Consider the following 23397-nt stretch of genomic DNA (forward strand, 5'->3'; position numbering starts at 1 on the left):
TTATTCGTGCGTCTTCTTCTGTGGTCGTACTGGTGGACTAGAAACCAATGTCACAGGCCCATACCGCCACCTGCTGGAAGAGAATGTAACAACATGACCGTAGGAAAAAAGTTAGAGCCTAGATATTGAACCTGCTTGGTTTAAATTAGGGCTGATAAGGGACTGATCTTTATTTATCAACTATATTTTTTATTTTGATCCTTTCTGAGGCCACAAATATTATTTTTCCTTGAGTCTTCTTGAGTGATGGGTGGAAAATGCATGACCCTCCCCAAGAAATTATAAGATATTAGATTTTTAAATATCAGTGTTTGATAGTTAAAAGTTAAAGATGAAATCCTGGGGTTGATGCACGCTGGTTAGTTCATGCAAACAGTTTTTTTTTTGTTGCCAAATTTTAAATGAGATGTAGAATGAAGTGATTTTGAGGAAGTATCTCTATTTTAAGATCAGATTTGGTTCTGGGGGTTTTTCTGACAGAAGCATTCATCTCACATGATGTATCCAAGGACTGCCAGAAATTTGATTATCCAATGTTAATTTCTGTGTTTACAGTTTCTGGCTATGATAAATGGTGTAACTGTGAAATAAAAAATAATAACATGTATTCCATGGCATATTTTCTTTAAAAAATTGATGGTAAAATAAATACAAAATACAACCATTTGAAGTTGTATGCCCCTCCGCCAGCCAAAATAAAGATAAAAAAAAAAACCCTTCCTCAGTGCCTAACATTATGCGTATGGTATGTACAGTATGTACAGTGTCCTAGCCTTGTCTGTTAGCTTATCTGTTAACATTCAGTAAATCTACTAATTTAGTGTGGGATAATCCACCAACACGCTTTAATGCACATGGAAATTAGTTAAGATGTGCTGATAATATAAAATTTGAGTCTTTAGTTATCATACCTGTTGAAAGTGCATCACAACCGGGGTTCATCCCAATACCCCTCCTCGATTCCTCAACTCCTCTATCCTCTATCCTCTATCCTCGATCACTTGACCCAGAAATCGATTAAGACTTGCCATCTTGAAGGACATCTCAATTCGATTCTAGTCAAGTCGACAAGTCTTCTCACACTAAAAATCACAAGCACCAAACAAGACAGATGTGAGGAACCTGTCAAGCTCCCCAGGCAATGGTTTATTTGCTCTCCTGTGGAGTTCATCTGCAGCAGGCATCATCTGGAGTACTAAGACAAAGTCCGCAAGTATCATCTTGGCAAGAAAGAGGTATTCTTGTTTTCTGTCATGAACTACAGACGGTTCGTTTTCACGCTCATCTTCTCTGTGAAGACCAATGACCTGGCACTCTCCCTTAAGTACAATGGGGACATGATGGGCTTGTTCTTCACATTTGATAGTCAGAACTACTCCAGGTAATTGTAATGAACAAAGCTTATGGCACACTTAACACTCAACAACATTATTCATACTTCGTCAGGCACTTGGTCTAATTTGAAGTTTTCCTCACCAACCTTAAACAGACTCATCTTGGTGTCATAGACCTCACCCTTTTAATAACCTCGACATCCATGTAAGATATAAAGTAGCTACATTTGGCTATTGCAGGAAACAACTGTGAAACAAAATAGTAAAAGTTATTAGCTTAAAATGTGTCATTTGCCCATTTTTCCGAATAAAGAGTGGTTGTAGCATGTCAATGACCCTTCCATTTGATTCCTGGTTTCCAAATTATATGAAAAGCAGGTATATTTGTCTTTATGTTGTCTGGTTCAGGAGTTATGAAAATCTGCATTTTCCACCATTACCATGGACATTAAGTCAAGATGGCCTCCCAACAAGCCCATGGGCCATGAGTTGACCTTGCGGACAAGAAAAATTCTTAACTAGTCACCATTAGGATCCTAAAAAAACAGGTTACAAAAAAATGTGATGCAGGTGCACAGGACCCCATTTCTCCTGCTAGACTATAAATTTTCCACCTTGCACATTATTGGAGGGTCCACTCTTTCTATGGGCCCCCCACCTCATGGGCCCCAGTATAACCGCACTGCCTGCACTGTCTATATTTACGCCTCTGGTGTGTAGCCTACTTTTCTGAAATGTTGTTCAGATTTTAAATGCCTCTTCTGGGGATGAATACATTTGAATTAAAATTATTTACATTTCTAAAAGTAAACCATTTTGACCAGTAAGCATTAAGCGACCCTGCCCCTCCCCCCATTGAGAGGCGGGCTCTGAATCCCAACACACACCCATCAGTCTGCTGCTCAGCGGAAGGACCCGTAGGCAGTAACGGAGAGAGTACCAGAGTATGATGAGATGAGGATCCATGCACAGCACGGAGCTCCGGGGGCGTGATGTAGGCTGTGTGCTCGGGGTGGGCGCTGACAGGCTGCTGGACCGGTCGCTCCTCTCCGGCTCTCGGCAGCCGGCTGGCGGCTCAGCTCTCCGGCATCCCGGTGCTCCCTGCTTCATGCAAGACAGAACGGTCCCGGGAAGCTCCAGTAACGCAAGCTCCAATGGTTTTTGCTCCTGTATCTGCACTGGACCCCAGAAACAGGGCATGGATATATGTAAGTCACTGTGTTATTTTTTTAATGAATGTAAACAATGTAAATTGAGATGCTGTTTCTGACTGATGCTTCTATTTTAATTACTGCGCTGAACTATGTAACGTCAGTCCAGACCCAGGAGTTTGGAAAAGATGAGGTGATGTCTGCCGGCCGGCTCCATCATCATCGGCTCATCCCTAGTTTGTCAGTATTTAGTATTTAGTGGATTTGTAACATGATATGAGAAGTCTCCGTATGGGTGAAGTGAAGAGTGCTGCATTGAAGGAATAGCAGCTTACAAACAGCCAGATGGCTGAGAGACGGCAGGGTATTGCTCCTGGTCGGTCTGTCTGTGTGGACAGGCCGGCTGATGAGGCATCCACCCTCCCCCACATCATCTACTTCCCACCGGCAGACTGCTGTCAGACAGCACAATCCCTGCAGCACAAAGACGCTCCTGGAAACCAGTGAGGCATCACTGGTGACAAGTATTAGAATGCATGATGGTATTTAAAGCTACAGGAGATCTGATGTTGTATTTTATCTGCAAATTCATAGGCGCACACGCGATTTTTCCAGTAATCAGTTTTATGCAAATGAAACCTGGAAGGCCAGGGGTCAGTCTGATTGACCTGCATGTTATGGTGCATGTGAAATGAGGCCAAGGAAACCCAGTAAAGGTTGTGGGGTGTGGGGACATAAGACATGAGCATGAATTTGGGAATAGTAGCTTGACATAATCTTAACTCAAAGTCAGCTTAGTTTATTCATTGCATATTGACCTTGTATGTTAGCACATGGTTATAACCAGGTCACATGATGACAACTCGTCCTAATTAAGGTAGCCAGAATCCTATTTTCATACATAATGCTACATTCGGCCCAGACTTCATGTCTACCATTACTACACAGTAGTATGAATTTATCATCATTTGTGGACACCCAGACAGTTTTGACCAGTCCACTTATGTCAGTGTTAGACTGATTTTTTTAAGCACCCATATCTAATGGTGCAGTGATACTCAACTTATGGCCAGCAAGCCAAATCTGGCCTGTGATAGGGTGCCAAGTGGCCCCCCAACCATTTTCTAATACACAATGAAAATAACGTGATTTACAATCAAAACAGAGCTTGTTTAGAAAAAAAAGTGCCAGAGGAGGATCTTCTCGACCCCCTGACAGAGGTATGGGCTAACCCCCAGTGGTCTCAAATCCTAGCATCACCCCTGCATACACCTGACCTTTGTGGAGCTGCTATGAATGGCCCATGCCCTCCTGTCATTTTGTAGAAGTGGCTCCTGGGTTAAGTGTCTGGAGCATTCATCCATTAAGAAAAATGGATCATGTGGTCGCTGATGATGCCCCATTCGGTCCAGATTCCATACACCAAAAAGGGGTTTTAAGGCCTCCAACAGCCCAGTTCTTCATTGTACCCACAACACTGACCAAATATTGCCTAAATGCATTTTGGAACTAACAGCAGGTCATGGTATTCCTGCAAAATGCTGCTGAGAATCAATATAAATTTATGGAATGGCTTGCGTTTTCATTTTAGTAACTGCAGATTATTTTGACGAGGTCCATGGCTCAGTTGTTGGTTCTTGTAGTTTCCTGTATTCTAATGGAGCATGATGGGGCCTTCTGCCATACCTGGAGCAAACAAAGGAACAGAAATGACTTGTGTTGTTTGTTGCCAATACTAATTTATTAGAAGTGTGCCTGGCTCGATCCTGTTCATCCCTACACCCACACCGACCTCTTTGTCTCGATGTTATGATCATAGACGAGGAACACAGACAGCTTGAGTTATAGGGGGCATTAGGGAAGGGGGTGTAGAGAAGGGCTGATGAGACGACTCACACAGACACACACACACACACACACACACACACACACACACACACACACACACACACACACACACACACACACACACATACACACACAGGTTTATTAGCAATGCACCAGACTCCTCATTACAGCCAGCTGCTGTCTCTGCTCGCTCCTCCCCAGGGTCAAGGGTGAAAGGTGAAGGCCTGTCAGTCACCGACAGTGTCTGGGCCTTTGTCCTCTTTGTTCACGCAGTGGCTGTCATGCATGTGCACACGTTCTCCAGTGTTCCATGTTTTATTGCCTCTGCTCCAACCTGAAATAAAAACAATTATATAATAAATACCAACATTGTGCTACATTGTGTACAGTGTTGGTATTATGATATGAGGCTTTTTGTGGAAACTAAGGGCAAGATAACCATTACACTATAGAGCCACCTATTAAGAGCCAGCATTTTGTTTTATGTCATGACTGTAGACCATTAGTCTTGCTAGTATTCACTTAGTATTGTTACCAGTATTAACTGCAACAACTCAACTAAGAGTCAGGGGTGGTTTGCACAAGGCACCTTAAGTTTGCTCCTTAAGTATGACACTGAAGGTTTAGTTTGTACTTAAGCGTATTGCACAGGGTTTCCTTAGTGAAGGAAAGACATTAAGTCATTAGCTTTCATTGCACCGAAAGAGATTTTACAGCAGTAAAATGATACAGTTTCCATGGAGACTATTTGTTTGCTTGAACGTGCGCTTGTGATAGCCAAGGCTAACTTTGTATCCTCTCACAAATTTGGCCTGATAGTGAAACAAAAATGGCAGACAATAGGAAGACACAAAAACCAAACTGGTTGGAGGAAAAGAAACAATCATCAATAAAAGAAAGAACATACCGAAAAGTAAACTTGATCAGAAAATAACAGCAAACATGAAGCAACGAACGTGGGAGGAAATTGCAACATTTCGAGGCAACACGCCATTGACTTGTGTACATGAAATACCTCACCAATAGCTGACTGGAAAGATCCTGTTGCATAAAACCGCAGTGCAATCATTTATTTTAATAAGGCTGGAAGAGCGCAACCTCAGAAAGTCTAGCGATCCACCTCCCGGCGTTGAGACAAATCATAAATTGACTATTGGTCAAATTTCTAATGCAAAATCAGTTGCCCATCATAAAGGGTGTCCATCAAGTTGTCTTCTTGGGATGCCTTCATTTTCCTCATTTATCACCATAAACTCACACAGACTCACAGACTCATATCCACACTCTCATCAAATGCAATTCTAAACACTGTGGTTTTTTTTTTAAATCATCTGTCTGATGTACTTAAACATTTTATTATTATCACACTTATTGATAGTGTGCCATTGGTTAAGCTACCACGTGACCCGTGCCTGAGAATGAGCCGTTTATACCTACATATGGAGCCAGTCCTCTTCTACGCAAGTTCGCCATGTTGTTTCTACAGTAGCCTAAAACAGACAAATCAAACACTGGTTTGAATAGGGTGTTTGCGTTCAGTTTTGCTACCTCACAGCTATATGCCACTAAATCCCGTACACTGGACCTTTAACTGTATTGGGAGTACTGGTGTGGTCTGGGCGATATGGAGGAAGTCAAATATCACAATACTTTTAACCAAATACCTCGATATCGACACTGTGACAATATTGTAGTACTGTCTATTGGTGCTTTCACAAAATATTTACACAATGACATTTTGATAAGTAATCATCAGTAATGTGGATATAATGACTAAGTAGGTAAAGGCAAAAATAGAACAGCAAGAACAGTCTGGTAAGTTCATAAATTTGTCACAGCCCGGCTCTGAGGCAGCGACAAAGATGGGAGACAAGACGATCACTTTACTGTAATGAAGCCTGCAGGAAAAGACAACACTTCTAAAGTCTACGATTATATCTTATAAATATATATAATTAGTGTATTTTAAGTCTTGGAGAACTAATAAGTAACCCCATGACAGAGCTCATCAAGGAGTGTCCTCAGTAATATGTAAAAGCTGTCTTTTCTCATGTCTCCCTGTGTGTTTCTCTCCATCTCTCTGTGTATGCAGCTGAACTGGAGTTTGTTCAGATAATAATAATCCTGCTCGTGATGACCTTCATGATAGTCGTGATCATCTGCCTACTCAACCACTATTGGCTGCCAGCCCTGGCTTTCCTCAGCAGGCTCAGCCACACCCAGCGAGACCAGGCCACACAAATAGTAGGTGACACTACCAACACACTCAGAGAGGCTGGGCTCATCGAGAGATTGTTCCATTGGTCAATGAGTCCATTAACAAGAACACACATGCAAAAAATTGGGATTGCAACTAAAAAGACTGAAATGAATGAGCACTTTAACTCGGATTTGAAGTTATATTCTTAATTAAACACTTGAAAAATATCGCTCAACACATACTGAATTGTTTAGGCCAGTATTTTGGAGTGTGGATGAGGATTAATTTTCATTGACCATCATGGTCTCCACTGCTTTCAATCCCTGGTGTCTGTCCTCAGGCCCTCCATCTTGACATTGACAAGTTACCATGACAATGTACTACATCAGAGTAAAGTCTGTTAAAAACTTTATAATTGATTCATCTGTAGGGGGCATTTATCTGATTTTCTCCCTCTGTCTTTCTCTGTGTCTTCCTGTGTGTCTCAGGATGGCAGTGTGTGGTCAGACAGTGTGCTGACTCAGCAGAGAAATGGCGAGGTAAGTAATGCCTGTTGAACCTCATGTTACCCATTTTATTTAGAAAGCCTTGAGGGAATTAAATGGTGTAAAGTGTGTCATAGAGTAAAGTGCTACTCAGGTAGTAATCAAGCCAAAACCGGACCCAACACGCATTTTGTTGTTAATGTCCGAACCCCAACTTGAGCCCGATGCAGTTAATGTAACATTACTGTGTTGCATTCATGTGTTGTCATGTAATAACAAACCCCAGCACTGAGCAAGAAGTAGTCCAACACAGACAGTAGGTCTGTCATTTTCAGGCTGAACCCGAACTTCATTTGTTAATATTGGTCCGAACCTGACCAAGCTTGAATTGACTAAGAGGAGAGAAGTTTTGGCGACAGTACTTCAGCGCCAACCTGTTTAATGGCAGCAACAGAAAGTTGGCAGATTTTTCTTGTGTTACGTTTGAATTTATGGTTGAATAGGCTAATTAATACAAAAAAAAAACTAAAATAAAACAGCTTCTGAATATGTTATCAGACTAAGTCTTCATGGTTCTTCAGATGGGGTTAAAACTAATTCCGAGTCTTGAGTTTTGCTCCTTTGGTTCTTTAGATCTTTGAACTATTTGGTTAAAAAGCGGGCTGCTTTCCCCATATTAGACTAAATAGTTCCAGGAACTAAGAATCACGTGTCTTACCAGCCTTAATTGCCCGTGTCTGGAAACTGAAACAGGCTCCTTTGCTCTGTGTGTTTGTCCATACTAAGGTGATGTGTGGCCATCTGAACAGCAACCTGCCACCCTTCATGCAGCAGCAGCAGCAGCAGCAGCAGCAGAGACTGTGCCGCTTCCAGCCCACCTACCCCTACCTGCCACAGGAGATCATCAACCTTCCCCCCATCATCTGCCTGTCAGATGGGGAGGAGCTGCTGCCCTACAAGGGTCCCTGCAGCTTACAGCTCCGCCACCCAGAGCAGCAGCTGGAGCTGATCCGAGCCTCCGTGCGCGCTCCCCCGAACCGGACCGTCTTTGATGGTGACCTCATAGACGTTTATATACACAGTAAGAGTGTGCAGGCCCCCAGCAGTAACTCTGGAACCGGCGATGCCGATTCCAGGATTGAGGGTCCCCCACCCTCTTACAGTGAGGTGATGAAGGACTACCCGGGCTCTACAGCCTGTTACAGCCAGTATAGCAATAATGACCGCCCAGAGACAACAGGTTAAGACATGACAGCCCACAGACACTATACAACACTGGCAGCAGTGGCCCTGAAAGCACAACAAAGGCCTCCACTGAATTCGGGCCCTGACACACCAGGCCGACTGTCGACTATCGGTCAATGTCAGGCTGTCAGTGAGCGTTCATCGCTCTACTTTTTGCCGTGTGTCCCACACCATTGGCACTAGTTGGCCCTTGTTGGCGGCTTTTTGGCCGATTCAGCACGTTGAAGCCTGTTGGTCAGTGAGATGCCTCTGATTGGCAGTTCACTCGAGGTTCAAGGTTCAAAGTTCGGTTTATTGTCATTTTAAGGTGTTAAAAACAAAGGTCTCCTAAAGTCCACAACCATCTCCTTAGTCTTCCCCCCAGTGATGCAGAGATTGTTTGTTCTGCACCAGTCCACGAGTTCTTCCACCTCCTGCCTGTACACAGACTTGTCGTTGGAGATTAGTCCAACCACAGCCGTGTCATCTGCAAACTTCACTGTATAATTGCTTGGAGACCTTGCAGAGCAATCATGAGGAGCGTGTACAGCAGGGGGCTCAGGACACGTCCCTGTGGGGAGCCAGTGCTGAGCGTGATGGTGGAAGACTGTGGCCTGTTTGTCAAAAAGTCCCAACAGCAGCCGTTCAGTGCACGAGAAGAGAAAGGGAAGTGAGGAAAGTAAATAAACAACTAAAGTCAAGAGGGCGTGAGATCACAACAAACTCTTCAGCAGAAGTGGTTTGTATTTGTTTGTGTTATTGTTCGCTGGGGCAGAGTTAATACCCTTTGTCCTTTCAACATCAGGTTGTGTTGTTAATGTGCTTCTTGGCTAACCAGCATCTTGAATCCATCCTGTTGGTCTTCTGCTTTTCCTTTTTTAATGATGAATGCAAACCACTGCTGTCTGCTGCTATGAAGAGTTTTGTCCTCTCATGCAGGTGCAAAACATACATGCTGTCCTCTGGCCATTGTCTTTGCTGTGAGTTCAAGTGCAACTTTTAGGCCGGGATAAGGATGTGAGGCTACGCAGCAGCAGGCCTTCATTGCCACTAGTTCTTTGATGTCGGTTTGGTGTGTCTGGGCCTTTGAACAAGCTTAAACAGCTAACTGAAGTATGAGAGAGGAAGGAGAGGAGCTGATATATGCTTAACAATTCTTCAGTCACCTGAGGGGAGAGCAGTATTTCTGTCTTAGCTTTACTGCCACACCAAACATGAACTAATTCCAGGAGCTGAACTGTTTTTATGTAATATTAAAGCTGCAAGATTTTTTTATTAGGTAATATAAATGTATGCTTCGGATGTCTAATTTTTTGTCCTTTTCATTTCTACATGTTGACAATGTTCTGACTCTGTTGCAAAGAAGACGGAGCCCAGTCATTTGACAGTAGGTTATTTACTGTTTGGAGTTACCAGACCTGTGCACAAACCCCTCATAAATCCAGAAATGAGTCACCAGTCATGGGCACAGACTGTAGGATGTAAGTTAAGCAAAACTTAAGTTGCACTATAATTTAAAAGCAGAGAGTGTTTGTGTTTTAGAAGCTCCTAAGATCAGAATATTTTTTTTCCTACAGATTAAACTGTGAGCCATTTTTCTCTTTCTGTTTACACTGCTGAGAACATGGTCCATGCGCTCTTTGTTTGGATGTCACCTTTTGAGAATGGACTGACACCAGGGCTGAAACAATTAACCATGAATGATTCTTTTTATTATTGATAAATCTGTTCATTAGTTAGTCAGTTGTATTCCAACACCCAGGCAAATGATTAACAGCTGATTATCAAAACCGACTAACCGATCATTTAACTTATTTTTGTTTCAGCACAACTGCTGTTAGCTTGCTAGCAATGTCAGGTTTCTGTACAGTTCTGCACTTTAATGCTTTTTGTCAGTACAGTTTGCACTTACTGTAAGACCACATCGAAAACCTCGCACTGTATAGCTACAGTAATGCACTGAAAGATTCAGTTGTAAGATTTTAATTTCAGTATGAGCAGAACTGACCTCATTACACACCCTCCAGCTACACACCGGTGCACATAGAATTTAGGGGAGCTTCTCCTAAATGACGTTATAAACATTCAGAGATATTTTATATATTTGCTGGTAACCAGAACCGGTCATTTATTATTATAATGTTTTAATATTCTGTTAACAGATATGAATTTCAAAAACATGACGTTTTCATCAAAGCACTCAAAACGCCTGACATCATCAGCAGATGATGATAAAGTTGATAAAGTCTTGCTGTCATTAAACACGTCCAAAGTTATTTAAATTCATGAAGAAGGTTCGTCTGTTTACTGTGGAGGCATGTTTGAAACAATTACGTTTTCTTTAGTTCTCCATGAATTCAAGGTAACGTGGTGATTAATTGATATACAAATAGTCATTTTTGTGGTATTAATTCCTTAAAGATATCCCACACACTTTGCAGACTGAATAAAATCGCAATATCTTTGCACATGGACAAAATGCTTTTTTATGCTTTTAAGACCTGATGTTATGGAGCCATGCTTGTTTGTGGGATATGCCTTGGATGCACCCACATAAAAATATGTATTTTATATTTATTAGATGCTGCAGCTAGAGGAAACATTTGGCAAAGCCTGTAATAATTTCTTAACGTTGGAGCAGAATTTGAATTTGAACCACAGTTGAAGGAGTTTTACCATAATCTCCCAGAGTAGCCTGGACTGAGACTTGATGCTATGTCTGTCTTTATGTGTCTGATTAAGAGAATGAAGGTTACATGTTCTCTTTACTGCTTCGGCTACATACATGCTGCAGCTGTCAGTGTTAGTACTTTTCCAATTTCATGTGTTGAAATTATTTAGGAAAAAATATTGAAAGATGACTTTTGTTCTGTTTTAATATTTCCTTTAAAACAAGCTCTTTTGCTCTTGTAATTTCCAGTTTACAGTTTTTCTAACTTGTTTTCAGGAGGGTTTGCATGTTACATGAATATGAGCTAACTCGGTGCCTGATGGTGACAACTGCATCAGCCACAGGAAACCACTTGCACTTAAGAAAAACCCACCTCTGTTGTGCCTCACTTCCAATGGTGCTTTTTCAGCAGTCTGACTCTTGAGTCTTGATCTGTAAAGGACTGTATATAAACTTAATATATTATGCACATGCTCTACCCAGGAGGTAGAAAAACCACAAGAGAACATGGTTGAAACTGTAATGATGTAAACATTAAAGCAAAGGGAATGCCTACAGGATGTGTTGTGTCTTTTTTATCCCTGTAGAGGAAACAGAAGATGTTGTTTTACAGGCATGAGCTGGAGAAATTGTACATTTAGCGGTTCAGACCTTTGTCCCTTAAACTGTCCCAGTTTATCATGAATACTATACTAATAGCTTGTTTTGAGGATTTTGTTACTATCATTATGCAATACAGGATTGCAGATCAAATTAAAATATTTAAATTAGATGGAACATAAGCAATATAATAGACAATAAAATGAAGTTTACGTAGTTGACAAAAGGTTATACATTTACTAATTTCATATCAGTTGTACTGAGGAGCCATTTTAATTTTCAAAGTTGCAGGATTTCTCCTAATGCTAACCAAAGTACTCATTTTTAAACCATAATGTTATTTAATTATGATTTATAAGGACTGCTTCTGGGCCAGATGTGGCTTGCGGGCCACAACTTGAACAGGTCTGACTCAGGATGTGATCAATGTGTGTCATCATTACAGGTTATCTCACAAGCAGGTTTGGATTAGAATTTGTCAGTTACCAGAGATCGTAATTGTTAATCAGAGATTGTGGCTTGTCTTTATTCTAATAAATATATTTGAGCACATCTGTATCTCCACAAGTTTTTATTCAAATGCTACAAAACCTGATATTCTTTGGATGGTAGGTAAGTGTTTTAAATAGTGTTCAGATGTGAGTCTGCAGTGACGTTCAATATGTTGTAATTTGTTCCTTTCTATTTCATCTAATTTTTAGCCACATTTCACCAAAATATTTGCAATACACCTGGAACCAGGAGAATGATGTGTGATGTCCTCCAAAGTTTTGCCACTGTGGCCACTGTACTCTAGAAATGTAGTCTTCCTCTGATCTGTGCCTGAACACAATCCTGTCTCTGAGCTCTGCCTTCCACTTAATGGCTTGTTCTTTGCTCTGACATACCTACAGTCAGCTGTGAGACGTTATATAGACAGGTGTGTATGTGATATTCCAGTTTTTTCATGAGGTGATAACAATAATGTTAATAATAATAAAAAAACAACAACAGATAAACATGTTTTTAAACTTTATTCATGCTCCCACAACAATCACTATGAATAATGACCAACAAAACGTTTAAAATGACATTAGAGGTAGGAGTCTAAAATAGCATTTGAAATGTTAAAAGGACTGTTAAGGGTGCACATTAGGATTAAAAAATGTGTGCTTTTCTTTAAATCCCACTCAGTTTAAATGTTATGTGTTGTCTAGCTTCCCAACCATTACAGTTTGTAGGAATATGATATAAACACAATTTCCAACTATTTACACGATGTTGCCAAAAGCATGTATTTTCGATATGCAAGATGTTTTTCATTCAAAATAGATTTGATACACAACTGGATCATTTTTGGTCAAGGATGAAAAAATATAATCCATCAACAAAATAAATTAGATGAAATGTTGGAAAAATATTGATCATTCTGATTTTTATGTACGGTACAAAAATGAGAACACCATTTCCAAGTAGGACACCAGCACACTTAGAAGAATTTGGTAGTGATTATTATGCATAATATGCAAGTCAGCATGTAAAGTCATAACGGTCAACAAATTACAGGACACCTCAAAATGTCAGATGAACAACTTGCAGCAGGATAGGATAGGAGGGCAGAACATAACGCTGCATTCAAGAGGTGATACAAAGTGGGAAATTCTGACTACATGATCAAAAATGACCAAAAGGAATTCTAACAGTAATAATTACAAAAAGGCCCTTCATGATTTATTGACCAAAAGGCCTCAGTGGTCTACACTGTCTCTTATGTAGCTAAAACAATTAATATTCTGAAATTTGATTTCCAAGACTTCAGAGAGGTTTTATTGTTCAGTAGTTGATTGTTAGTTAATTGTGGGGGTTGTTCCATTTCTCTGTTCAACAAGAATAAGCTGTCTTTAACATATGTATCTTATTTTCTTCCATACAATCAGGGATTAAACTAACAAAACTCTTCTCATCTGTAACTGAGTAAAATGCAAGGAAACATATTTTCTTAACTGTTGCCCTGATGAAGGGCTGCATCTAACAATAAGTTTAATTATCAATTAACCCAAACATCTTACTATCACGTTAAACAGAGAAAGAAAAGGCAAATTCTCACAATTAAAAAACTGGTGCGTGTTTTTGTATTGAAGTTATTAAAAGAAACAATTCCTTAAATTATAGCAGCCAGTGAATTATTAACATTGAAATTTGTACACCACTTAATTCAGAGTATTGCAATATTTTACTTTGAAAACCACTCAACTAAATTTGTTCTAAATTCACTTCTGAAATTAAAATGAATAATTCAATGTTCACAAATTCTGATCCAAAAATGTAAATTTCAGAATTAATAAAAATGCTCAAATTTGATTACTCAAATTCAGAGCTAAGAATTTCAATCCTATGAATTCAGTGGTGTTTAAATTTCAATATTAATTATTATGTGGCTATTAAAATTGAAATATTATATCTCTTGTTTGCTTCCATAAGGTTGCCAGTTCAGAGATGGGTCAAGGATGTGACACCCTCTAAATTGATAAATCCTCTTGTAATTAAAGAGTGATGTCATCCAGTCTAATAAGCTTGCTTATACTACCAACTAGCGGGTGCCTTAGTTTTTTTTTTTTTTCCACGCCCTGCATGGCACTGATGTAGTGTATATCTATAGCATAGTCACACCAGAAATTGACACAGTGAAAATTCCTGGACCTGGCAAGCTAAGAGGAATTTTCCATCTCTACCTTTGAAATGGAGTGCAGGAGATGTTCCTTCATGACAGTACAAGTTAAAGACAAAAAATACAAATGTAAGTTATAATGAACACCCAACAACTAAAAACCAAAGCAGTAGTCAGTAGTAAGTGGTAGTAGGTCAGCAGATTGTACAAAATTCAAAGCAAAAGTGCAGTCAGAGAGAAACACTACAGTATGTACAACATGAGCTTATCTCAGAATCCAACACAGGCAGCGGCATCTGAATTCTGTAATTACATTACAACACTCGAAAGCCTATTCCTCTACCAACACTGGTAGAGGAATAGGCTTTCGAGAACTTGGGACTGCTGATAAAGCGGGCTATTTAAATATATACTTATAAAGTGCATTATGGTTCGGTAGGTAGTGAAATACATTTATCAAGTTTTCAAATTGTCTATTATTCTGTGCTCTCTCCTCTTGCATAAATAATAAATTGTGGTTTATAACACGAAGAAACTCAAGAGCACAATCTATGAATTAGTGTTGTTACGGTAACTGAAATGATGATCCGGTCCAATTTCAAATCATGTAACAACTATATTCATCACGTAAGGCAGGAATCAGAGCAGTCATGATAACTTTTTAAGTTAATCTCAGTGTTGAAATATTGTGCTACTTCTTTTTGACATATCAAATATTGTTTTGTCATTATCAGGACCGACGTGTTTTTATCTCAAAATAGCAGGAATTTAAACTTCATGGTATGGCTAAAAAAGTCATCTTAAAATTGTTCTATCTTTACAAAGAAGCATGCCATAGAGCAGCAAAAATGATTGAGCAGTAAGCCTAGTATCCAAGAATCAAACTTCAATATTTCTGGATTACTCACCGATACTTTCAGGTCTGGCATATTTTGCTGAATGTAAAAAGATTTGCAAAGAAACATATTTATATTCCTTTAACTAAGGATTGAGGAATGTGTAGGAATGTATTTGAAACCAAAACTATAGTATCGTTTTGGCAAAGATACTGAAAGACTTCAGACACCCTATTCGAATGAAATGAGTGGTTAAGCAGTGACCTTTGGATCACAATCTTATGAGATACTTTTAAGCAACACAAAAACATAATTTGCTATCCTGACAATATCAAACAATTCAGTGATGCTGACAACAAACACGAGGTATGCAGGCAATGAAATACAAATCTTATTATCATGAGATAATTGTGCAGCATTAATGGATCATTTTTTTCTTTGCTGAATGCAATGTGCTTCCATAAGAAACATAATTTCTTATCTTAGAGTGGATTTCTTCTGGTATTGATATTGAAGTAAACATCATGGTATGGTGGCAGCAGCAGCAGTTTCCTAGACACGGCAGGTGGAGAAGAATGGAAAACACAGTGAACCATCTAAGGCCAGCTTCCGGGGCCCGAGTCAGACAACAGTGTTGGGGTTACTCAGCAGGATGTGGGATGTTGAATGGCTTGGTCATCGCTCTGATAGAGGTGGTGTTCCCTCCGCAGTCCACGTACTGGTACATCTCCTGAGACACCTGCTCCGCATGGCCAAAGTACGCCGTGGTGACAGTTACTCTGCAGAGGGCGGAGAGGGATGAGGTGAAGCCACAAACACACACTACACACAGTCAACTCAGATGTTTAGATTAATATGAAAATAAATGACAGTGTATCAGAAGAACTCACTGCATCATGACGACAATGTTGTGGACCTTGATGGTTTGCAGAGTGCAGTAGTCACTGGAAAATAAAACAAGTGCAGGTAAGTGTGTGTTGTGGACTGATTAAGAAATGGCTGACAATGCTTACAAGCACTAAGAAATTCCTTCTCAAGCTGGTTTCTTAGGGTGTGGGATGATTATAGTAAAGACAATAAAAGAGTTGAAACAAACCATGTCGGGTGATACCCTCAAATTCACTGATAGGGGCGTTCCATATATTGTTCATGATAAAACTGACATAATTCTTCAAAAATAAAATTTGTCATATAATGATATAAACTAGGGCTGCTCCCTAACAGTCGACTAAACCTTAGTCGACCAGAAAGTTCATTAGTCGGCAAGATTTCATTGCTCACTTAGTCGCAGAAATAACAATAAAAACAAAAACGTGAAACTCTATTAGGAGCTGTGCCTTGTCAAAATAAATCAAAACGTATATGACAGGACCATGTGGGAGTTTAATTTGAAAGGACAGACACAGGAAGTGTCCACCCTCAGCAGTCAGGTAAAAAACAATCACAGCAGACAGATATCTTTCTATTCTTCTGCAAATATTATAAAATATATCATATTATAATATATGTTATATTATCATATTACATAACATAAAATCAATATAATTTACAGAGCTGGTACCTGCAGTTATTACACAAGCTAGTTAAAAACATGACATATCATCTGAAACACGAAGTAGCAACATGCCCATTAGCCGACAGCGTCATTAAAAGGCAGCTCGCTCAGTGTGTGACTTGTGTGTGCACTTGAAGATAAAACATAGGCCTATATTAATGAAGGTTCATTAGTACAGTTTTGTATTTCTCTATAATGTAGCACAGTGTTAACAATGTTACTGATACTATTCATTCCCACACATTCAACTCAAACCATTGTGTTGCCCCGCCCAATATATATATAATTTAATAATTAAATTAATATAATAAACATGTGGGCGATTAGTCAACTAATGGCCCTAAATGACGACTATTGGTTGACAAGGAAAATCTTAATCAGGGGCAGCCCAAAAAATAAACAGTGGTTCCAAACTGGTCCCGCCACAGGATCCAGATTTCTCCTTGGTCATCAGTTTAAGGTCCGCACAGTTTTATTCAGTGTCATACTTGTGTTTGGCCCTGTTGTTCCATTAGTTTGCTGTCTTTGTCAAGTTGCTGTCAATTAGTCACTTGGTCTACCGCAGGAAACTGCACTTAAAAATAAAAGCTCTGTGTCGGGAATCCACTGTACTTAAAAATAAAGTGTATTTTTTTCTAAACTAAAGTTCTTCTAAACCCACTTTTGGACTGTGACCCATGAGCTGGCATAAATGAAACTGAACCCTGTAATCTTGTAACAGTACTTACTACATGTAGCTCATCTCATCTGCAATGATGGTGGGGACCATGTAATCAATCTGAAAACAGAAACAGTGTAGGGTCAGAGTTGTACCCACGCGGACAAATGGTTAGGTGATGGTCATTGAACTGTACCTGTTTCATGTCCAGAGGACTGATGGCAGTGATGTTACTGATGCGAGATTTACCGATCACAGTCTTGGCAAACTGCACCTGAGCTGTGATGTTGGCCACCTCCACTGAGTAATAGTTGTTGTTGGTGATACTGAGGGTGTTCTGGAAGAGAACCAACATTGGAAGAGTTCATTAGTATTGATAAGTTTCATACATCTGGCAGAGGCCACATATTTCCTTAACTGTTAATACCCCAAAAACACTGTGTTATATATGTTATATTGTGGCTGAGTGTTTGTGGGTGAGGGAAGAGCCACACAATTTGATTTAAAGTCAAAGTGTGTGGGACACATATGTGCATAACACAGTACTTTTATCAAAGCAAAGACATTAGAACATAACTGTTACATCTTACAGACGATCAGTAGGATTTTGGAAACAACAAACTCACTCCTCAGCAACACAAATGGCTTGATGGCTGGTTGATAATGTTAGCCTCACCTTAGATCATAAACCAGAAGCTTTACTTTGTGTACTCCTCCTACTTAGGTAATGTGGTTGCTCCTCTCATGCTTTTGATAACAGTAATCCCAAACTTCAATTCTTCTGTTAAAATAGCAAGCAAGATTGACCTGCACCATTGTGTTTCAAAGTGTTTCCCACCTGTTTAGCGCTTCTGCCGAAAAGTGACTCTGTATTCCGTGCACTACTCTACTCAAAATATCCCTAATAACGGCTGTAAAAACCATTGTGTCAAAGAACAAAACATTTTTACAGTAGATCAACAAGGCTCAGTGCACCAAAAAACGATGATCCACTAGCACCAGCAATACTAGCAACTGTCAGAATGAGCCTGTCAGATATACGCTACTGACATCTACTGGATCTAGACAGGAACAACAGCAGTTGGAAAAGATCCAAATTAGACACGAGCAGAATGCAAACAAAATCAATACACATCAAGAGTGATGTAGAGGGAGCCAGGACTGAAGCCATGACAGTACAGAAGACTTCTGCTTTCTCCTTTGCTCCCTTCAGTATCCTTCAGTATCAGCCTATTTAAATAACTCCTACTGGAGAACAAATGAAATGAGTCATTCCTGTGATGTCACCACCTGGTTTGTTTAAAGATGGCTGTGCCCTATCGGTGAAAAAGTGAAATACTATCTAGTTTTCTAGCAAATCTGAGTGAATATCAAGTTTGATTGCAGTGCCATATCTTATTTTAAGTAAATATTAATTAAGCCACAGTCATATCGTTCAGTGTTTCATCTCTTTTTAAGGTCATAAATCCAATAATTGTCCAATTCGATTTTCAGCAAACCGACTGGGCTCAATGTACCAAGTGACATATCAAACAGCACTTCCAGACAAGCAACCTAAACGTGTTACTCTGCGCCTTTGTGAGGTTATTAACTGCCTATCCACAAGGGGGCAGCAAAGACAACTTAAAATAATACTGTTATGCAGGGAGGATTTTAAATAAGGGATGCTACCGAGGTATGTCTACTTACTTTTTGGGAAAAAAAGATTGAAAAGGTGGTTAACATATCTTTAGAGGTGAAAAATACTGATGTAGAATACTTTTCGGATTGATCTCCCCCACACATGATTTACACAAGTTACTGTTGCATGGAAAATTCAAACTAAACTTTTTCCTAAACAAGAACATTAGATATATTTCTTGTGTTGCTGCGTTCTTTTGTTTGTCGACTAAAGCTGAAGCTCACCGTGATGTTCAGATAGACGCTGCGCTTTTCTTGGTCGTAGCTGACAAAAACAGACTTCACCCCAACGTAGGACACATCGATGGAGCGAGGGAAGAGGAAGAAGACAGCCAGACTGGACAGTAACAGGCAGACCACCACTGATGCCGTTACATACAACTTCCTGAGGTGGAGACAAAATAAACACATGATTCTCTTATTAAATGCATACTAAATGCACAGTGTGAGCTAATCATATGTAACAGTGCTGACTGATCATGAATGACACTGACTGATGTGAGTGGTCTTTATTCTTTATAAACCTCACTCAGTATTTTGATATCAGGAATATTATTTATTTCATTGACATTTGTTTCCACTAAGATAAAACTGACTTCATATATTGACTTTGCTTTTGTAAACATCGGTGTTGCTGCTCTAGAGACATTATATCTAAAATATTCAGTTCTAATCCTATTCTGAATTTCTTCTTCTTTTTTTTTAAAAAATAACATACTTTTGAGGCACCCATTGGCTCGCCTGTAGTACAGGCGCCCCATGTACTGAGGCTGTGTCCTTACCACAGTGGCCCAGGTTCAATTCCAACCTGTGGCCCTTTGCTGCATGTCATCCTCCCTCCCTCCCTCCCTCTCTCCCCTGTCCTGTCACTCGTACGTTGTACTACCAAGGCAAAGAGCCAAAAGAAATCTAAAAACAAACAGTCCTGGAAAGGAAACACAAAGATATAAGCACTTACGTCCTCCTGGGTCGCAGCCTTTGGTCACTGTATGGAATCAATGCCACAAGTTGATTTTCTTGTCCTGAAACAGAGGTAACAGTCAATGATGAGTCACTGTCAGCTGTTCTGGAAACTAAGCCTGTTGTGCAACTAAAGCCTCTTTCACACCATGGTCTGCCTGGTTTACTTTAGGATTACCACTTGATATTGTAAAGTCATGAGGCAATGGAAGGCAACTAATTTTGCCTAAGAGTACTCCATTCTGACTGTTTTCACAGTGGTGTTACCTCTGGGGATCCTCCCGGTGCCCTGACACGTTGGACACGTCACACTGTCCCGTCCTGTGAACTCCACATAAGGAAATTGGGAAACATCTCCTCCCTTTCCGTCGTCAGTGTGGGTGTCCTCCAGAGGAGAAGTCAGGCTGTCCTGACCCTCATCATGGCCTGTCTGCTTAGCGAGGTGGGAAAAAGACTTCCCCATAGTCACACCTGGAAGGCAAATACAAGAAAAGTCTGTGATTCACACTGTCTGATGGATACATCCACTAGTGATCATGTCTGAGGCTTTTCACTCATTAACATGGCTGTATGCTCACTGTGAGCTTTATTCGAAAAGTAAAGACAGAAGAGAAGGAAAAAAAGACAGAAAAATGACAATACACTGAGGATTAATCTGACTGTATATAAAAAGGAGAAGCTGGTTTGTACTCAGCCCTGAAAATCTTGACTTCACGGCATATTTTCTGCAAAATAAAAATGATGTAGCTCTGAGAACCTGAAATTGTATTTAGATCCTTCATGTGTTGTTTACATTCCCAATTTTTCGTGCCTTGATAGTTCACACTTAAAGGGCCAGTGTGTAATATTTGGCATGGTTTATTGTCAATCTGAATCTGAATCTGAATATTCTACCCATTAATATGTTTATACAAGTGTATAATCGCTATAAAATAAAATTCGTTTGGTTTTCGTAGCCTTATAATTATGCTTATATATATATATATATATATATATCTCATTCTGTGCATTCAGCCTCTCTTCTTGCCCGCTCAGCATCAAACACATGGAGTTCCTCATCTGTATGCTCCGGCTCAAACAGGTATGGCTCTGGGTCTGAAGAAACTCTTCAAAATCGCGTTCAAAGTCGTCCATTGCAGCTACTATAGTCCGGAGATATCACTAGGCTAAATAAACAGCTGAGCTCTGTTTACCGGCTACGCTGTCAGTCAGTGTGCGGGCTGGAGATTGGCGGAGCAGAGGGGGGAGGGGGTCCCTGCTAGGTATTGTAAGTGAGTATGTGTGTATGAAGTGTGTGTGTTACGCTAGAAGAGTCAGAGTTTGGGACGGAGTCTTTTACACCCTGGAGTGTTACCGGAGTTTTTGGAGTGCTCAAATAAACTGGCCTTTTCTCCGAACGCTCCTCTGGTCTCCTGCTCGCGAGGGATTCATTACAATATCATAACATGGTTTAGATTTCTAAATAAATATTCACCTCATCACTAGATAGACCTACTCCTGAAAAACTCGTGCGCACGGCTTTTTGTCCCTACGAGGCCACCGTCATTTTCCCGATGGGAGGGGTGAGCGAGTGAGCCCTGCAATATAGAATTTGACCACTGATGTCACTGTTATCAACCCATTTTACACACTGGCCCTTTAAATATGATGTCATGGTACCTTCTTTTTTTGTGTGTGTTTAGCTTTTTTTTAACCCTATCTACAAAATTGTTCAAATGCATTGTGATTTGAACAATTTATTTTATTTTTAAACACATCTTTCTTACTTACTGGTCTTGCCAGCCAAAAGCTCTACGCTGGCCTCATTTTCTATCTGACCGGCTATTTAAGAATTTTGGGAGCTCCATGTAGAGGACAATCATTAAAAACGCAGGGAAGTTTGGCTTTACAGACTCTGAAATAAAGACAAATGTTGACTCCTCAGAAAATCACAGCAAAGGCAAACAATACAGTCAGATCAAACTGCACTTTGTAAACTGAATTTGAATGTCATATCTTGAAATATACATTAGACCAATCATTGCTTATGATTGGTTTTTACAAAAACAGTGTTTAGAGCAGTTATTAAAAATATAAAATTAACAACATGGGGTTTTAAAAGTGACAACTGACAGTCAACAGGCTCAAAGGACCAGCCACCAGCTCCGCAACTTTCTCAGTTGCATTGCATGTGTAGCATTACAGGGGAATACTTTGTGCCCAAAACCTGATGGCATCATCTAAATTGAGGCCAATCTATTGTAGCTAATATTAACACCGCTAACATTAGCTTAGTTTGGGCCTGTGAATTTAAATCTAACGTTACATCTAATAGCCACGAAGACAGCTCATATTAATAACATTAACACAGTTGGGGAGGGGTTATCCTCGCTGTCTATGAAGCTACACACTTTCTGCAATCAACTGAAGTGAACATACAAGCTGTCAAAATGCCTCCTTCAAACATAACCTCACCAAGCTGATAGAGCTTATTAGCTAACGCTAGCTAGCTAACTGCTAACAGATTCCACAGTGGCAATTAGCCGCGGCGATAGCTAGCGTTAACTCAGCTAGCTAGTTTAATATCAAACACAGCCTGTCTATCAGAAGTTATTATTTGAAACGCTACATAACACGTACTTCAAGTGAAATAAGGCCAGGGAAGATTACCTGAATGCGACTCTTTGTTAAACGTTGACCGATTACTGCTGCTGATGGCTCATGCAGTTTTGTTTATCCTTTGAGAAACAGACATGCGCTCGTGTGATGCGTTCAAAACCATGGGAAAGACCGGTATTTGAGTGCTGCTGGGACATTAGTATTACAGTCGCTAATTGTTTTAGGCTGAGAAAGGGGCTATTATTATGTGTGTGTGTGTGTGTGTGTGTGTGTGTGTGTGTGTGTGTGTGTGTGTGTGTGTGTGTGTTCCTTAACTGTAATAGTAGTTGAAAATTCGATGTAGAAATATACATATATTGCTGATTTTAACAATGCCGAGCTCCTACCATCGAAAAAATATGAATTAGCAGAATCTGTTACATTAGACGTGTCAAATGTACTGTATTTCTTGAGCAGAACCTGAAGGTTTTTGTTTCCGTTATGTTTCTTTTCCCTACGTTTTATTTATTTGTTGTAGATTTTAATTATTTTTTACATGATTTTTTTGTAAGCACTGGAAATAATTAATTCAGGTGCTAGATAGATAGATAGATAGATAGATAGTTAGATAGATAGATTTTTCTTCTTCTTTCACACGTGCTGATAAGCTTTGTTAAAGCCCAACACCCTTTGAGCAGCACTTTAATATTATCATTAATTTGTAGTTTACTGGAGAGAGAACAGTTTCTTCTAAAATTCAACGTGAAGTTGTTTGTTCACGTTGCGACTGCAATTTTAGGATTCATCCACTTGGTGGCAGTGTTTATCTAAATTCATTAATGTGGGTTAGGCCATCCATTTATACATTTGGCAGTACTCACCTGGTTTCCCATCAAGTTATGTTGTGCCAGACATCTAGATGCCTGATAAGCTGGATTTTTGGCCCCATAAATGAAAACAAATCTACAAAA

General features: G+C 39.8%; 2 protein-coding genes across 2 annotated transcripts; one reads left to right on the top strand and one right to left on the bottom strand.

Moving 5' to 3' along the window:
- The first annotated feature begins 2257 nt into the window (after positions 1 to 2257).
- Positions 2258 to 11454, top strand: LOC125905327 (protein TMEPAI-like). The gene is made up of 4 exons (XM_049603256.1): positions 2258 to 2542; positions 6426 to 6577; positions 7022 to 7072; positions 7805 to 11454. The coding sequence occupies exons 1-4, from the start codon at positions 2299 to 2301 to the stop codon at positions 8261 to 8263; spliced, it is 906 nt and encodes a 301-aa protein (XP_049459213.1). The 5' UTR covers positions 2258 to 2298; the 3' UTR covers positions 8264 to 11454.
- A 1057-nt stretch (positions 11455 to 12511) lies between these two features.
- tmem106bb (transmembrane protein 106Bb) lies at positions 12512 to 22616 on the bottom strand. Its single transcript, XM_049601982.1, has 8 exons — positions 22499 to 22616; positions 20117 to 20320; positions 19848 to 19911; positions 19115 to 19274; positions 17406 to 17546; positions 17280 to 17329; positions 15887 to 15940; positions 12512 to 15775 (listed from the first exon to the last, which is right to left on the bottom strand). Exons 2-8 carry the CDS (start codon positions 20310 to 20312, stop codon positions 15637 to 15639), a joined length of 804 nt encoding a protein of 267 aa, XP_049457939.1. The 5' UTR covers positions 20313 to 20320; positions 22499 to 22616; the 3' UTR covers positions 12512 to 15636.
- Between the last annotated feature and the right edge of the window lie 781 nt (positions 22617 to 23397).

The sequence above is a fragment of the Epinephelus fuscoguttatus genome, linkage group LG17 (genome assembly GCF_011397635.1).
Source record: "Epinephelus fuscoguttatus linkage group LG17, E.fuscoguttatus.final_Chr_v1".
Lineage (NCBI taxonomy): Eukaryota > Metazoa > Chordata > Actinopteri > Perciformes > Serranidae > Epinephelus > Epinephelus fuscoguttatus.

Excerpts from the sequence above, each read along its gene's own strand:
- LOC125905327 (XM_049603256.1), top strand. The coding sequence starts at position 2,299 with ATGCACAGCACGGAGCTCCGGGGGCGTGATGTAGGCTGTGTGCTCGGG. Across the intron at positions 6,578-7,021 it reads GAGACCAGGCCACACAAATA|GATGGCAGTGTGTGGTCAGA; the intron begins GTAGGTGACACT and ends TGTGTGTCTCAG. Across the intron at positions 7,073-7,804 it reads CTCAGCAGAGAAATGGCGAG|GTGATGTGTGGCCATCTGAA; the intron begins GTAAGTAATGCC and ends GTCCATACTAAG.
- tmem106bb (XM_049601982.1), bottom strand. The coding sequence starts at position 20,312 with ATGGGGAAGTCTTTTTCCCACCTCGCTAAGCAGACAGGCCATGATGAG. Across the intron at positions 19,275-19,847 it reads AGGCTGCGACCCAGGAGGAC|GAAGTTGTATGTAACGGCAT; the intron begins GTAAGTGCTTAT and ends TCTCCACCTCAG. Across the intron at positions 15,941-17,279 it reads GATGAGATGAGCTACATGTA|TGACTACTGCACTCTGCAAA; the intron begins GTAAGTACTGTT and ends TTTATTTTCCAG.